Below are 17,038 nucleotides of genomic sequence, written 5' to 3'. Positions count from 1 at the left end.
CTGCTTAGGAAGGAGACACATTCTGTCTCCTAGAGATGAATGTAGTTTGGTGCGAAAAGTGCAAATCAATCCCAGAACAACAGCAAAGGACCTTGTGAAGATGCCGGAGGAAACGGGTAGACGTATCTATATCCACAGTAAAAGAGTCCTATATCGACATAACCTGAAAGGCTGCTCAGCAAAAAAGAAGCCACTGCTCCAAAACTGCCATAAAAAGCCAGACTACAGTTTGCAAGTGCACATGGGGACAAAGATATTTTTGGAGAAATGTCCTCTGGTCTTATGAAACAAAAATTGATCTTTTTGGCCATAATGACCATTGTCATGTTTGGAGGAAAAAGGGTGATGTTTGTGTAACGGTAGGCAGCTGGTAGGTAGCTGTGCAGTGTGTAAAACTCACTCCCCTGGCCTTAAGAGGCGCACTAGTAACTGAGCCTTTAGCCTCCTTGTTAGCGCGCCCGCCTCCCATGCCAGAGATGCTGGTTTGATTCCTGCTCAGGGCGGGTCGAGTAGGACCGGTTGCAGTGGGGCTATGACCCAGATTGGAGTGAGGTTTAGGGGGGTGAGTGTAACGGTAGCCAGCTGGTAGGTAGCTGTGCAATGTGTAAACCTCACTCCCCTGGCCTCCAGCGGTGCACTAGTGACTGATGCTAGAGGCTGCAGCCTTTAGCCTCCTTGTTAGCACACCCGCCTCCTATGCCGGAGACGCCGGTTTGATTCCCGTTTGGAGCGGGTCAAGTAGGACTGGTTATGCTTGCAAGCCGAAGAACACCATCCCAACTGTGAAGCATGGGGGTAGCAGCATCATGTTGCGGAGGTGCTTTGCTGCATGAGGGACTGGTGCACTTCACAAAATAGATGGCATCATGAGTAAGGAAAAGTATGTGGATATACTGAAGCAACATCTCAAGACATCAGCCAGGAAGTTAAAGCTCAGTCGCAAATGGGTCTTGCATATGGACAATGAACCCAAGCATACCTCCAAAGTTGTGGCAAAATGACTTAAGGACAACAAAGTAAAGGTTTTGGAGTGGCCATCACAAAGCCCTGACCTCAATCTGATAGAAAATTTGTGGGCAGAACTGAATAAAAGCATGTGCGAGCAAGGATGCCTACAAACCTGACTCAGTTACACCAGTTCTGTCTGGAGGAATGGGCCAAAATTCCAGCAACTTATTGTGAGAAGCTTGTGGAAGGCTACCCAAAACATTTGACCCTGAAGTTAAACAATTTAATGGCAATGCTACCAAATACTAACAAAGTGTATGTAAACTTCTGACCCACTGGGAATGTGATGAAAGAAATAAAAGCTGAAATAAATAATTCTCTCTACTATTATTCTGCCATTTCACATTCTTAAAATAAAGTAGAGATCCTAACTGACCTAAGACAGGGAATGTTTTCGACGATTAAATGTCAGGAATTGTGAAAAACTGAGTTTAAATGTATTTGGCTAAGGTGTATGTAAACCTCGTGACTTCAACTGTACATACATGTTGTTGCATTGTAATTACATTTAAAGTACTTGCATTTAATTACATGTGTAGTTACACTGTTAACTGTACCCCTAACCCAACCCTTACCCCAAAACCTAACTCTAACCCCTAATCCTAACCCTAACCCTACCCTTACTCCTAAACCTCTCCGTACCTCAACCTCAGTAGCAGCAAATGTGGGCATTTTGCAGAACAACATGTAGTTACACAATAAAGACATAGTCTTGTATGTATGTAATGTTAGTACATAATAGTTAAGGCTACCTGATATAAAGTGTGACCCATTCATTTATTAATTTGTTCATTATTTTATCATTCATCCATGCAAATGTTTTTTTATTCATTCATACATTATTTTATTTTCATTTATATTTTACATTTTTCACATGTCATTCATTCGGTTATTACTTTGTTTGTTCATTAATTCATCAGTTTGTTTGGTCATCTGTTCCTTTTGTCTATTTGTGCATTCTTTAGTCCATGCATTCATTTTATCATACGTGCATTAATTCAGTCATGTTCATTCGTTTCTTATATCATTCATTCATTAGTTTGTTTGGTCATCTGTTCATGTGTCTATTTGTGCATACTTTCATTCATACATTAGTTTGTTCATGAATGTATTCATTTGTTCATTCATTTATAAATCCTTCATTCATTAGTTTGTTCGCTCATGTGTTTGTTCTTTCATACGTACATTAATTCATTCATTTGCTCATGTCCATTCATTCATCAGTTTATTTGGTCATCTGTTCCTTTTGTCTATTTTTACATTCTATACTCCATGCATTAATTTGTTCATACATGCATTAATTAATATCGTTCATTCATAAAAAAAATTATTCATTCATTCTATCATGTTAATTTGTTCTTTTTGTTTGTTCATTAATTTGTTTGTCCTGTCATTTGTTCATTTGTCTTTTTGTGCATTCTTTCATCCATTAGTTCATATGTGCATTAATTAGTTTGTTCATTCATTTATCTGTTCATAGATTTGATCATTATTTTGTTCATTCATTCATCCTGTCATGTTTGTTCATTCGTTCAGTGATTTGTTTTGGTACTCATTCATTCTTTTACTTGTTTGTTTAGCCTCTGTTTGTTTGTGTCTGTTAATTCATCAGTTAATGCGTTCATTCTTTCATTCATTCATTATAATTCATTTATTCTGTTGTTAATTGATTCATTCATTCTCAAACAAAGAAGACTCATTGGTTAAGTGTTTTAAAAAGAAAACTGATGGAGTGTGAGAGAAAGATCTCAGATCATATGTACTCCATTTCATGTTTGTATGCTATGAATTTGGAGCTAAAAATAACCAGCAGTTACTCAGTTAACCAGGGATCAGTTAGAGCGCATTGTAAAATCCGGTTTCATAATGAGACCCAAAATCAGGCCAATTTCTGTGTGTTTGATGCCTCTCTGGACCTAAAACAAGCGCAGCACAGTGAAATTATAAGATGCTGCAGAATAAATTGGTGAAATTAGATTTTAGTTTTTTTCAAAGTTTATTCTGCAATAATGAGAGACTCTGATTAAACAATCTACTCTAAAAATTATTAATATGCATTTACATAATACCTCATACAGTGTTTCTAAATATAACACGTGAGGCAAGACATGCAATTTATAGTTGCATTAAATAATAATGATTTAACATATATGTTTTCGTGCATTTTGTTTATTTCTTGCAACTGTATAGCTGTAATTGTGTAACATGAGAATAGAACATGATTTACAGATTTGTGTACACCTGAGAAAACAAACATGTATCCTCTAATGATAGTCTTCATGCACTTGTCGAACAAAAATAATCAAACCTGCAAGCCTGTCTCCAGGATGAAATGTGGTGTAATTCTCACTGACTTCCTGAAGGTTCATGTTGTTGCTTGTTTGTTGTTTTCCTTTCCAGGTGATGATGACTTCCTGTTAGGGTTGGGCGAGTTGCCGGAGACTTTCCCTAGCGACCCTCCTGAGCCCCTCCCACATTTCCTGTTGGAGCCGGAAGACGCTTACATCATCAAGAACAAAGCTGTCAATCTTTACTGCACGGCCACGCCCGCCACACAGATCTACTTCAAATGCAATGGCGAGTGGGTTCATCAGAGAGAACATACGATAGAGGAGCGGGTGGACGAAACGTCGGGTTAGTGTCACACACATATGAATGATGAATTTCCATGGCTTTTCCATGACCTTTCCAGTTGTTTGTTATTACTGGATTAATGATTGATTCAGATCAATGTGCTATTAAATTTTTTTGAAACCGGTTTAGGCCATGTTTCCCAATACCGATTGATTTTAAGTGTTAAGAGCTGCGTGGGATTTTCCGATGATTGTTATTTTTTTTATGTGTGTTTCACAAAACTGCACTTAAAATGAATGTGTGAGGACACTTTCCACGTTCTTCTTATGTGACGTGCTAAAATGTGACCATACTTTTACTCGTTATTGGAACATAATTATATTTCAGTCACGACAACTCTCTGAGAAATTTAGCTTGTTAATGTGGGTATGACATATTGATCGGATACTGGTCTTTGCAGATCTGCTAATGCTGCTGCTGCTACTGCAGAGCAAGTATGGAGACTTGCTACTGCTAGAGAATAGACATACATACTGAGTTATCATGTGGACATGCTGCTGCATCAAGCATGCATAACATGCTACAAAAAAAAAAAAAAAAAAAAAAGACATTACAAACAATCCCCATGAAGCAGAAATAGACTGGAGGAGCTGGGGTGGGGGTGGGTTTCAGAGAAAATCTCTCGCAGTGTGCTGCAGTGAAACCGGCTTATCTGCAAAACTGAGCCATTTAAATATTAGACAAAGAGAGACGTAAGTTGATTGGCTACCTGATCACATGTCAAAGGTGCAATCAGACCATGCGAGTCGATTGGCTTAACATGTCACATGTGAGCAAGCCGATTGGCTAACAGATAACAAGCTTAAAGACCTATTAGGTTGATATAGACAGATAGATTTGCATGGCTGAACTTTGAGTCAGTGCTTATAATATACATTAAAAAAAGACATTTGTTTATTTTTTTAATACTGAACCTAATAAACTAAATAATTAAATACAGTTTACAATCATTTTGTGCAGGACTATCTATTACTTTTAGACAGTCTCTTTAGGCCTTTTTATACCGAAGATGACGTGATAATGAGATACGTATTGCTGACGAAAGGCAGCACATAGAAATAGAAAGCTACGCGAATGATCGCCCTAGGCACATTCACGCCTTTACAGTAGGTGGCGCTAATCGACAAGCAATTTTACCCCAGTACGGTTGTTGGCTCAGCACACCTTTGAGCTAATCTGCCCTCCACCCATCACAGATGAGATGTACTACTTGACAAGTTAGCAAAACAATCAAGACAAGCAAACAAGAAATCTTGCAAGCAGATTGCAAAAGGAAAACAGATTTCTCTGCAGGCTGCTGCAGTGATGAAGGTTTTGTTGTTGATTTGCTGAACGAGAGAGAAAACATTTGAGACACTTTCACAAACTATTTTATTTCACCTGTGGGACAAGTTGACTATTATCATGTATACGCAGTCTGAGGGGTGATTAGAAAGAATTGAGTGTAAAAAATAATATTAATGTTTAAAATATGATAGCATTTGGTACAATAGTGATTGTATGTCACTGTCACGCATAGCTTACTGTATACTTGTGTTAAGTAGGCCTACATTTGTTTAAAATTCATTTGATGCAAATTAAATACACATCTGCCAAGTACGGAATGGTATACTACCATGCTACTCATACTATTTCTGCCATAGCCAGACATGGCAAAAGTAGTAGGAGTAGTATGAGTAGTATGCCATTCCAAACTCCCCATCCTCACTGCTGGATCAGGATTTCTTCCTTGTTTTCCTTCAACGTTTAATGTCGGTGGTCAAAACAGCTATCTGTGCATTAGCGCCACCTTTTGTGCTGGTTTTGGTAACTGCAGCAGCTCCTGACACATGATTCAAAGCTCATATTTTATTGGTCAGGGCATTTTGTCAAATGACACCGTGAAAAAAGCTTTGCTTTGTCGCGTGGGATTTGGTGCGAATGTTCACTAATTAGGAATCTGTTATTTCAATTCAAAATGTTAAGCATGGCGAAGATTCGCATTTGGTGTGAAACGGCCTTTGTTTGTAACAAATTATGCCTTAGATCCTTAGATCAAATGTGATTTTAGATCCTTAGATCCGGCCATGGTAAATTTCTTTAATATATTGCACACCTGTAATGATGTGATCTCACATCATTTTGATTCCGTATTAATATGCCAAACAGCAACTTTGCTTCACAAACCTAAACAACTTACATTTACACAGTGCTTACATCGTGTAAAACACTCATCTGAGAAAGTTTTCTGCTTGATGTCTACCGGTTGACACATATCTACTGCCACATTGTGTATATGGTCAAAACTCACACACACACACACACACACACACACACATCCATCCTATATTCACCACTTTCATTTATGGGCATGGAAACATTATTGCCTTTTCTGATGTGCAGTAAAAATGTGATGGCTCTGGTTTATTCATGGTTTTTATATTGATAACCCCCATCCTGACACACACATTCACACACACACACACACACACACACAGGTTTGTGGATTATTTACTGTATGTTGTGTTATGAGGTCTCTTTATAAGGGCTTCTTTAAGAGGGCCAGATATGATTGTTATGGACACAGAAAGTACCTCTAGTCACCACCAACTATGACCAGAACCATAACGACCTAGACTCTCGCTGAGTCCGAATATCCATACTTCCCTACTATGTAGTATGCCAGACACGATGTGCCAATGGACTAGTATGTCCGAATCCTCAGTATTCATAAAAAAATAAGCAAGAAATACCCAGATGACCAACTATTTCCTGTGAGATTCTGAAGTGCTGATCGACTGGACACTTTACTGTCACTCGGGAGCTGAAGAGACGTCACGTTCAAAACGCTGGATTAAAAAGAACAGTGGAGAACCGTGAGTCGGATAGCACTTTTCAATTGTAAGTGATAAATATACCAAGAAAGCTGTTTATTGTGCTTAAATTGTGCTTGTTTAACAAAACCAGAGTAGATTATCTTCGCAGTTGTTGTTGTTGTTATGGCATATATACAGGTAACGGGTCAATACCCACGTCCTCGGGTGAAGAATGTCCGAAATCTATTCATTGGCCCTACTACTTGCATGCATACTTAAAGAATGTATTGTTTTACTGGCCAAAAAGTGCATCCTTCATCAAATAGATTACATACTCTGACAGTACGCGATTTCAGACGCAGGGCTCATTTATGGGACATCTGATAAATATTAAACACAAATCTAGCAAGAGCATTCCAAATTTGCAAGCTCCAATCTGATTTGCTAGCTTTCACACAATTTCTGCACTGCAAAAATTAATTTTCTAGCTCTTTTTTTTTTTTTTTTTTTGCTGTTACATTTCTTAAATGATGCATAGTCTTGAGAAGCAAAATGACTTAAGATCTTTAGTATTGTTTTCAGAGAAATCTAAAAAGATTTACAGTACTGAGTTTTATGCTTGAAACAAGAAAAAAAGCTGTTTGGCAATGGAGTAAGAAAAAAAACGAATTCAAAGGGAAAACAAGTTTATATTGCATTAACAAATATTTATATATATATTTTTTTAAGCATAAACATGAGGAACAAAATGACAAGATATTAAGACTTTTTTTTCTGAAAAATCTTAAAACAAGAAAAAAAAACTATTTGGAAATGGAAAAAAAAAATAAAAGAAGAAGAAAAAGGTTTATATTTCTAACCCATTATTTTTTTTTTTCTTGTTTTAAGCATAAACATTTGTAATAATAATAATAGTAATAATCATAATCATAATCATAAAATTAAAAAAATAAGAATCTGAAAACAAGACTACAATCTTATGTCATTTCTTGTTTACATAGATATTTAAATATTTTAACAGAAAATAAGAATGTTTTTATAAGTAACATATTAGTATTATTTTATAAGTAATGTATACATACACATATATATATATATATATATATATATATATATATATATATATATATATATATATATATATAGTATACACTTTTTTATAAGGCAACTTTTTTGTTAGGGTGCTCAGGATTTTAGTTAGTTGGGAAAGGCTTCTGCAATGAGCGCTCATTACTGCTCATTTATTTGTTTAGTCCTTTATTTGTTCATTTTAATTTGTTCATTCATTCATATTAATTCTAGTTTGTTTGATCATTTGTTAATTCATTCTAGTTGGTTTATTCATTTGTTCATTAATTAGTTCATTCATTCATTAGTTTGTCCATTCATTAGTTTATTTCCTTGTTTACTTGTTGTTTGCCCATCAATTTCTGGGAGTCAGGTTTTAAATTAGTCAGACAGGAAATAAAGTAGTGTACAGCCTGCTGCAATGAGGTTATCTAGGGAATATAAATCCTTAAATTTGCCAAAGTTTGTGAGGCTTGATGTTGATAGTCAAAATAGAGTCAACATAAAATTAAAATGACACTTTTTTACTTAATATATGTTCCTGGACATTGTTTATTATTGAGTAATGTTTTTTATTTATTTATTTATTTATTGCAATGATATTAAAACAAAATAAATAAAATAATAAAATATTTATTACAAAACAAATCTAAAGTAAAAGTTAACAAAACAGCTCTTGCCACATTTCTGAAAGTAATGCTAACTTCGGTTCAGCAAGTGAGTCAAATGTTGATTCACCACTCTGGGGTGAGTTTCCCGAACAACGACATAACTCACTGTTTAACCACCATATTACGATGCATCATTGGAGAACTAGCTAGTCATGACTGTTTCCTGAAACCGTTGTAACTATGTTGCACATCCATCATTCAAACAACATTGGTTCAACAATATAGAGCTGTTGTTAATGACGTTAAGCAGGGCGTGGAGTAATAACTTCCGCAAATATTAAATTATAAAAGCTCATTTGCATGTACACTAGAAAGCTGTTTAATGTGCAGAAGCTGCTGAAGACACGAAAGCTGCATGCACTGTGTAATGGGACAGATACAAACGCTGCAATAGTGGGGTTTCCCTCTAAATAAGACTTCGGGGTTCCTCCGATGCACTTGAGCACACACGCACATGCACACTCTTCAAAAACATATTAACGCCACGTATGAGTTGCCATAAACACATAGAAGCCATGTTCCTCGACAGAAACCGTGTGTGATAAAGCGCTTTCTCTTAACAGTCTTTAATCTCTTAAACGGTTGCATTTGCATTTACATGATGTTTCAGAACGCCACTTTCTGTAAAACCCCGGAATAAGTGATTTTCTTAAATGCATGTAAACTTAGTCAAAGTCTTGACAGAGTGAAATATGTAAATGGAATAAAAGATATAGAAGCCTCAGCAAAGTCAAATGATGTCCACACAGCAAACTACTAAAAAACTATGCTTCTAACCATAGGTGGAGAGCTGTTGTTCCAACCACACAACTGTGCGATACTCTCTGCGAATGTTCGTTGGAACTACGGTTTCGGGAAATGCCAAATCATTGAACTATGTTGGTAATGATGGAACTTGCGACCAACGATGCTTTTGGGAAACGCTCCCCACTGATTCTGTGAGTCACTCAGTGAAGATTTCATCAGACTGACTCAAACCAGTAACTCCTGAGTTTGTGAGTCTTTTGAACTATTCATTAAACAAACCAGTTAAAAAGAGCCATTTCCCATGAAGCGGACTACACTGGTCGCGCTTTGTTTTTGCGTGCAGCCCGCGCAAAACAACTCAATAGAAAGTCGTGATTTCTTGTCATTATTTTGTGATACATGGTCTTTTTTATTTAACTGCATTCAGTTTAGACTGCAAGATCACATTCATTTTTTAATTTATTTGGCGAAATACAGCCCTCTCAATGGGAATCTGCGGGATCGTTAATTTCGATTTCTTTTTTAATTTATTTTGGTGGCAAAGAATTTCCTTTATGGGTTTCGCATAGAGTTCAAGTTTAGTAAACTGTGACAGGCGAATTTGCCCTGTTGACCAACAGGAAGTTGTTTTCTTTGGCAGTGACCTCTATGTGTGTGGTGCATCATTTACAGTGGACAAGGATATAATTTTAGTTGTTTCTTTTTAACTTAATTCTCACAAGAGTATAAAGTGCAGCCTTAAAAACAGGCTGCTTGACAATCATTTTTTGCTTTCACATGCGCTCAACATTCGCCCACGCCTTCTTCGCCCATGGAATTTCACCGTTCATAGGCAAGTGTGACAGCGCCTATTGGCTTAAGTAGAGCGAGGATAAAGTCAAGTCCTGCTCTACTTTTTTTCTTCACTGAATATGCTGTTTCCAACCTGGTCTCATATAATGAATGATATGTGCTTGATGAACCTTCAATTTCAAAACCATAGGCATTAATTTCCCACTTTGGTGCAATAACAACTTCCACTCTTCTGGGAAGGCTTTCCAGTATACTGTATGTAGTGACATGGCTGCAGGGATTTGCTCCCATTCAGACACAAGGCTATCAGTGAGGTCAGGAACTGATGTTGGGTGATGGGGCCTGGCTTCCAGTTGGTGTTCCAATTCACCCCAAAGGTGTTCAGTGGGGTTCAGGTCTGGGCTTTGTGCAGGCCAGTCAATTTCTTCCACATCAGACACAGTAAACCATTTCTTTATGGACTTTGCTTTGTGCACAGGGGAATTTTCATGCTGGAACAGAAAAGGGCTCTCCCCAAACTTTTGCCATAAAGTTGGAAGCACTGAGTGCCCTAGAATGCCATTGTTTGGAGTAGAATTATGATTTATCTTCACTGGTATTAACGGAATTACCAAACTCTTTAATTAGAAGGGGATGTCCACTTATTTTTGACCATATAGTGTACTTTTCATTGCAGTTTCCTGGTGAAATGGACACTAGAGGTGCTACAACTGTTTTTTATTCATTTTCACACAAATCACGACTACAATGGCTGATTTTGACTTTAAAAACACTTATTTTTTGCAATATTACTCACACACTGTTAGGTGTTGGTTTAGGGTTAGGATGTCTGTATTATGTAACTCTCATTTGATTTTAGATCACTGTTGGTTAGGTTTGTGTTAAAGGTTTTGGTTAGGGAGGTACTTTTTACTCATTAAAACCTCCATTTGATATTCACCTTAAAACTTCGTCTGATTACGACACCATTTCATTCGCTTTTGGCGCCACCGCTGGACATTTTACTGGTTAAACTGCAGCTAAATGTGTAATGAAGGACGTCATTTCATTTTTGCAAAAAATAAAAAAATAAAAAAATAAATTCACGGTCACATGATATCAGGCTGACTGTTTCACTCAGAAATACGTCACATTACGGAAGTAAAATGGCATTTGAATGCTGTTTCATGTTGACTTCAATGTTTGCCCTTGAAGGAATGCTGATGTCCAACTCAAAAGCCATGTGTTTCAAGGTGTGACGGGGTAGCTAGAAGCCTTCCACTTGCGTTCAGTCATTTAGAGTGAAAATATTACATATCAAATGAGAGTGAGGCATAATCATCTCTCCACAGGAGAAACCGACTCAAGCCGCTCACAGTGTGGGCGAGAGTGGAGCTTGATTCATTACGCAGAGGTTAACAAGCTCCTATTGAGCTAATCACTCTAATGGACCTTTGATATCAACCTGCTGCAATAATTCTGCTCTAATATCTGTGAGTTGGAAATGATACTGTTATAATCACACCTCTGTTATTATTCAGGGTCAGAGTGTGTAGTTATTATAGGCTGTTGAAATGATATGGACAACTCCAAACACTGTCATGGAACTTTATTGAGAGGTTCTAATGTGCGCCCGTTAACGTTTATCATAAAAAATGATAGCGTGTATTATACAGTATGTGTGCATGTGTGAGAGAGAGTGATAATAGAGAGAAAGTGCTATAGTTTATGCTTTTAATTAGATTTTTACTCTCTTGTTTTAAGTCTGTCTTCACATGTCTGCCGCTATCTCCCTCTGGTCTCGCTTTGCTAAAATATAATTCTGAATCAATTTCATTGTTCGTCTTGCCTATTATGAGTTAATCTGTTAAATGTTAAATCTGTGCCATGTCGTGTGATACTGATGTGTAGTTGGCTCATGGTGCATCTCTTGAAGCATTTTGTGTGTCCGCGTCTACATTGTGCCGAAGATTCAAATTGGGACTCATTATCCCATTCCATCGGGAAGACTCTTTATGGCTGTGGTCTTCGTCTCACAGGGCCTTGCTTAAACGAGCAGACTTGTTAGTAAATTTGCAAAACAGAATGGCATTCGTTAAAACGTCCTCCACATTTACAAATGGAGTTGAGTCGAGTAAGGTATGGTTCCCAGGAAATAAATGCTGACTTTCTAGGATTGGGGGAAGTTGACATCTTTTCTTTCAAACTCTGCAGTTTGTCAAGGTGGCACTGTTAGAAGCTGACATGTGATGCTGTAAACCTGCAGTGTAACTAGATTTAGCCTACTGTCTATTGATGAGGAATGCAAAAAATACAAACTTCAATAACTATTTTCATATGTACATACAACAAAACACAATATAACATTATTATTTTTAATAAAAATAATGTAAAAAGTGTATTTTGATTTAAGATATGATATTTGTGGTAATACTTTACAATAAGGTTCTATTCATTAACATTAGTCGGTGTATTAGGTATCACTAGCAATCAACGAACAATACATTTTTACAGTGTTCAATAATATTGGTTCATATGACTTCATACATTTAACATATTTTGTTGTCAGGTCATGTTCATTAATAATGCATTAACTAACTTACATTTTCTAATATTCAAAATATATTAGTTAAATACTGTATATTAGTATATGCTGAAATTAAGTCGTCATATTTATTTGAATAGCGCTTTTCATAACTCACATTATAGTCTTTATAGACTTTAGGCCCCCAGTGAGCAAACCAAAGCGACCGAATTAACCGAATTGCAATTAACATTAACCAAGATTAATTAGTGCTGTAGAAGTATTGTTAATTGTTACTTAATGTTAACTAATATAAGCAGCTAATGTTAAAATATTCAACCTGATTGTAAAGTGTTATCTTTGCTTTTTTTTTTTTTTTTTTTGGAAACTTTCTCCATTTAAACAACTTTAAGTAAACCATTCATAGGTTGATTTGCTAAAGAGTGTAAACAGACCGAATGCATTCTTGCAAAAAAAAAAAAAAAAGCATGACACAGCACAACAAATAGAGCAGAACGAAAGTTTTTTCAGTTATTTTCAACTTGACACAGCATCTAATAAACAGCGCTCATATATGAGATGCTAAAAAAGGTGTAGCATGTTTAGCATGTTTCCATAGAAGAACAATTAAAAACGGGTTCGCAAAATGACAACGGACAGAAAAACTTGTTTGTGTGAATGGCCCCTTATAGTCTATATATGAGTTCTTGAATACTACACCATTTCCACAAAAGCGAATTACACAGTGCTGTAACAGGACAGAGAGAAAGGCAGTGTTCTCTCTCTAGTATTGAGAGTGAACGCTTCAAATTCATCTGCTATATCTGCGGAATTGACAGGCGTCCTTTTGAGAACTCTACAACAGGAATTCAGTTGCGTGCCAGCTTTCAATTCATAATCGCAATAATTCAAAACAAAAAATGTGCGTGCGTGTGTGTGTGTGCACGCTCACAGATCATGTTGTGAATACACCCCCATCACAATATTTCTGTCATTGATTTTTTAACCAACCCTTGTAAATATCTCTGATTTATTGTTCTTATCATCTTCTTTTCCCTCTTCCTTTCCTCTTCTTTTAATTTCCTCTTTCATATATTCTTCATTTCCTCTTTTATATCCTTTTCTTTCCTCTTTCCTTTCCTTTCCTTAACTTTCCTTTCCTTTCTTTTTTCTTTTCCACTTTCCTTTCCTTTCCTCTTCTTTTCATTTCCTCTTTCATATCCTCTTCTTTTCCCCTTTCCTTTCCTTTCCTCCACTTCCTTCCTTTTTTCATCCCCCCTTCTTTTCATCTTTCCTTTCCTTTGCGCTTCTTCTTATTTTTTCTGTCTAAGCCTCTTCTTTTCCACTTTCCTTTCCCCCTTCTTTTCCTCATTTCTTTCCTTTCCTTTCCTTTCCTCTGATTTGGTTCCAATTAAAGCTAACCAATAGTGAATATTTGCAATATATTCATGATAAATTTTATGCATTTGATGTTTAGTGTTTAGACAGTGTAAAACTGTTCAGATCAAAATTCTCCACCTCATTTTGTGCAAATGCTGCTTTACACCCTCTTTTATAACCGTGAGTGATGTCTGTTTAAACATTAGTGTGTGTGTGTGTGTGTGTGTGGTGTGTATGTGATTGTTTTCAGCATCAGAGAGAGAGAGAGAGAGAGAGAGAGAGATATGTGGTCTATTCAAACGTGATTTTTTCAAGGCTGCAGGTTTTCACTATTCAAATCCATCTTTCTACACACCAAATGGTGCCATAAGCAAACATAAAAATACCCCAAACACTCAGATAAACACAGGCAAGAACTATTGATCTCTGCCAGGGAATATTTCTTGAAGGCATTGAAATGTTCATTATTTATACATGTACTGTAAAACAAAACTGCACTGCTGTCTTCTGAACTAAAATATATATTTAAACATCTCACTTGCATCATACTGTATGACATCATGATCAGCAATGACATGTTAGGAGAAATGTAGTTTTTAGACAACATGCTCATGGATGGCCCACAGATCATGTTTGTTGTTCTAAGCCTGTATGACTTCCTTTCTTTCGCGGAACACAAAAGGAGATAGTAGGCAGAATGGCAGCCTCAGTCACCATTCTCTTTCTTTGTTTAGTAAAAAGATGCAATGAAAGTGAATATGCTGGTGTGTGTGTGTGTGTGGGCTTGCAGGTTTGAGACAGGGCCATAGTCAATGTAGTCCAGACTTCACATTGACAATCAAAAATCTGGCTTTAGGAGATCTGATGTGTGTGTTTATGTGTGTGTGTGCCGCAGGTTTGGTGATTCGGGAAGCGAGGATTGAGATCTCTCGACAGCAGGTGGAGGAGCTGTTTGGTTTGGAAGATTACTGGTGCCAGTGTGTCGCCTGGAGCTCTGCAGGAACCACGAAGAGCCGCAAGGTGCATGTCCGCATCGCATGTGAGTACACACACACACACACACACACACACACACACACTGCATGTTATGATAAGAGATGCTACTGGAAGCGAACTGTCTGAGAGAGACTCTTTAGCTTCATGATTACTGACACACACAGATGCGGTCTGTGAGGAAGTGTGTATGTGTAAACTGGCTCAAGGTAATGGAGCATTTATGCAGATCAGAGTCTGCAAACAGGAGACAGTCTGGCACACACAGGGGACTGTCTGGACATCTCTTTATGGTCGTATTAATCTTGTTAAATTTCTGCAGTTGCTCTTGAGTGTGTGTGAGCTGGGAGCAGGTTAGCAGTGCAGTCCAAGGGCACTTAACTCTTCCTCTGCGGTCTGGAGCTGTGTGAGTATGTGTTTGCGTGTGTGTGTGTGTGTGTGTGTGTGTGTGTGTGTGTGTAAGTCAGAGACAGAGAGACTGGAACTGATTGGCGGTTCGACAAAAGAAACTTCCTGTCGTCTGGTTGGTTTCAGAATCAGCAAAATCAATCAATGCAGTCTCGCTTTGAATAAAAGCCATCTTTACAAGATGGATAAAAAGATAGATGGAGAGAGAGAGAGAGATTAAAGGAATATTCCAGGTTGAATACAAGTTAAGCTCAATCAAAAACAACCTGTCTTTTTTGCTTTAAAAAAGCAAATATCGGTTACAGTGAGGCACTTACAATAGAATGAATGGGGCCAGTTTTCAGAGTTGTTTAAAGGTAGAAATGTGAATCTTTTAATTTGATAAAAGCACTTACATACATTTTTGTGTTAAAACTTGTGTGTTATTTGATCTGTAAAGTTCTTTTAATTGTTTTAGGATTTTAGGGTTTACAGCATTACATACGTTGACATGGCAATGAAGTTGTAAAATTGGATATGACTTTACACAGAAAAGGTCAGTAAGTGATTTTATCACACTGAAATCCTGTTAACACAGATATTGTTTATGTTTTGTGGCTATACTTTTGAAACAATGAGTATTTTAATGTTTATGAATTCACTTCCATTCACTTCCATTGTAAGTGCCTCACTGTAAGACAGAGTTTTCCTTTTTTTAAAGAAATGGAATGACTAGACTTAATAAATTTTTCTGGTAATCAACATTATGCCAAAATTGCTGTGGGTAGAGCTTAAAGGTGCTGTAAGCGACTAGAACACTATTCGAGAACAGTCTGAATTTCTGTGTGGAGTTTGGTTTGGATGCAGCTTGAAAGCAGCTTGAGGAGTAACATAATTTTGGGTTTGGTGAAGGGTTTTAAAAAAAAAAACTATAAGCCATAGGTTTAATCACCCAAGATCTTTGGGTTTAAACCCAAACTGCACAGTTCTGTACTATTCTACACTATTTTGTAGTGCAAGTAGTGAGAGTAGTATGCTAACACTGAAAATGCAACAAAAAGAAGTGTACTACAGGTACCCGGTTGATGCACTTCTTCAACTGTCAAAACGGAGTGTGAAATGTTGGACACTTCATGCACTCAGTGCTCACAGCTTGCCGTACGTAGCGGAAGGGGCAGAGTTACCTGGCTGCGTTGCTCGTCTGGCAAAACAAATCTAAATAAATGAGAATGTAGCAAAATATTGAAACTTCAGTGGATACAGCACATTACAAATGTAAGTTGAATGCTTTACCATCACCCCACGCTGTCTGAATATGTACGTTGTTTGAGATGCAAGTGTTGAACTGAGGTTGGCTAATGCGCTAAAGCTAGCAGCAACAAATCGCATGTGTTTGAAACGTCACTTCTGTCAGCTGTTAAACTACAAATGCTTCTGTGTAGTAAAAAACTGTAAAAAAGTGCTCCATTTGGGACGATACTACTCTTTTAAAATTCATAGACTACATGGCTGAGTGCATAGTGGATTGTGTAAGTGCGTAGTGTGTAGTGTGTCATTTGGGACACACTCATGTCTGCAGAATAACAGTATAATTAGCTTATATATAAATATATATATATATATAGAGAGAGAGAGAGAGAGAGAGAGAGAGAGAGAGAGAGAGAGATTTGAATGGGAAGATACATTGAGATACATACTGTACGAGGTGTGTGTGTGTGTGTGTGTGTGTGTGTGTGTGTGTGTGTGTTTGTGTGTGTTAGCCCATTCAGTAATGTGAGCAGAGAGGCATTGTGGGAACTCTCTGCTTGGTTACTTTATGGGTGATTGAACAGGGCCGAAATACTCACTCTGTCACATGCCAACACACACAAAGATGCACATCAACACACACACACACACACACACACACACGCACGCACACACACACACACACACACACACACACAAACACATTGAAATATAACTGCTATCAAATAGATAGACAGATACATGACAGTGAGATTGAAGGAGATGATAGATGATCTCACTGATTTACCACCAACTACAAATTCGGTAGCTGA

At 37.2% G+C, this 17,038-nt stretch overlaps 2 protein-coding genes across 5 annotated transcripts in view; both read left to right on the top strand.

The window, feature by feature from the left end:
- Window positions 1–17,038, top strand: part of LOC127440017 (NAD-dependent malic enzyme, mitochondrial-like) — a 714,514-nt gene that overhangs the window by 285,154 nt on the left and 412,322 nt on the right. The gene's annotated exons all lie outside the window — the stretch shown is intronic.
- Window positions 1–17,038, top strand: part of LOC127440002 (netrin receptor UNC5C-like) — a 232,031-nt gene that overhangs the window by 79,126 nt on the left and 135,867 nt on the right. The window contains exons 2-3 of the mRNA XM_051696358.1: window positions 3,409–3,642; window positions 14,494–14,637. Coding sequence (XP_051552318.1) covers window positions 3,409–3,642; window positions 14,494–14,637 — 378 coding nt within the window. The remainder of the gene's footprint in view (window positions 1–3,408; window positions 3,643–14,493; window positions 14,638–17,038) is intronic.

This window comes from Myxocyprinus asiaticus, chromosome 4 (genome assembly GCF_019703515.2).
Source record: "Myxocyprinus asiaticus isolate MX2 ecotype Aquarium Trade chromosome 4, UBuf_Myxa_2, whole genome shotgun sequence".
Lineage (NCBI taxonomy): Eukaryota > Metazoa > Chordata > Actinopteri > Cypriniformes > Catostomidae > Myxocyprinus > Myxocyprinus asiaticus.
Note: the sequence above shows the minus strand (reverse complement) of the source record. Positions and strands in the feature narration are given on the sequence as shown.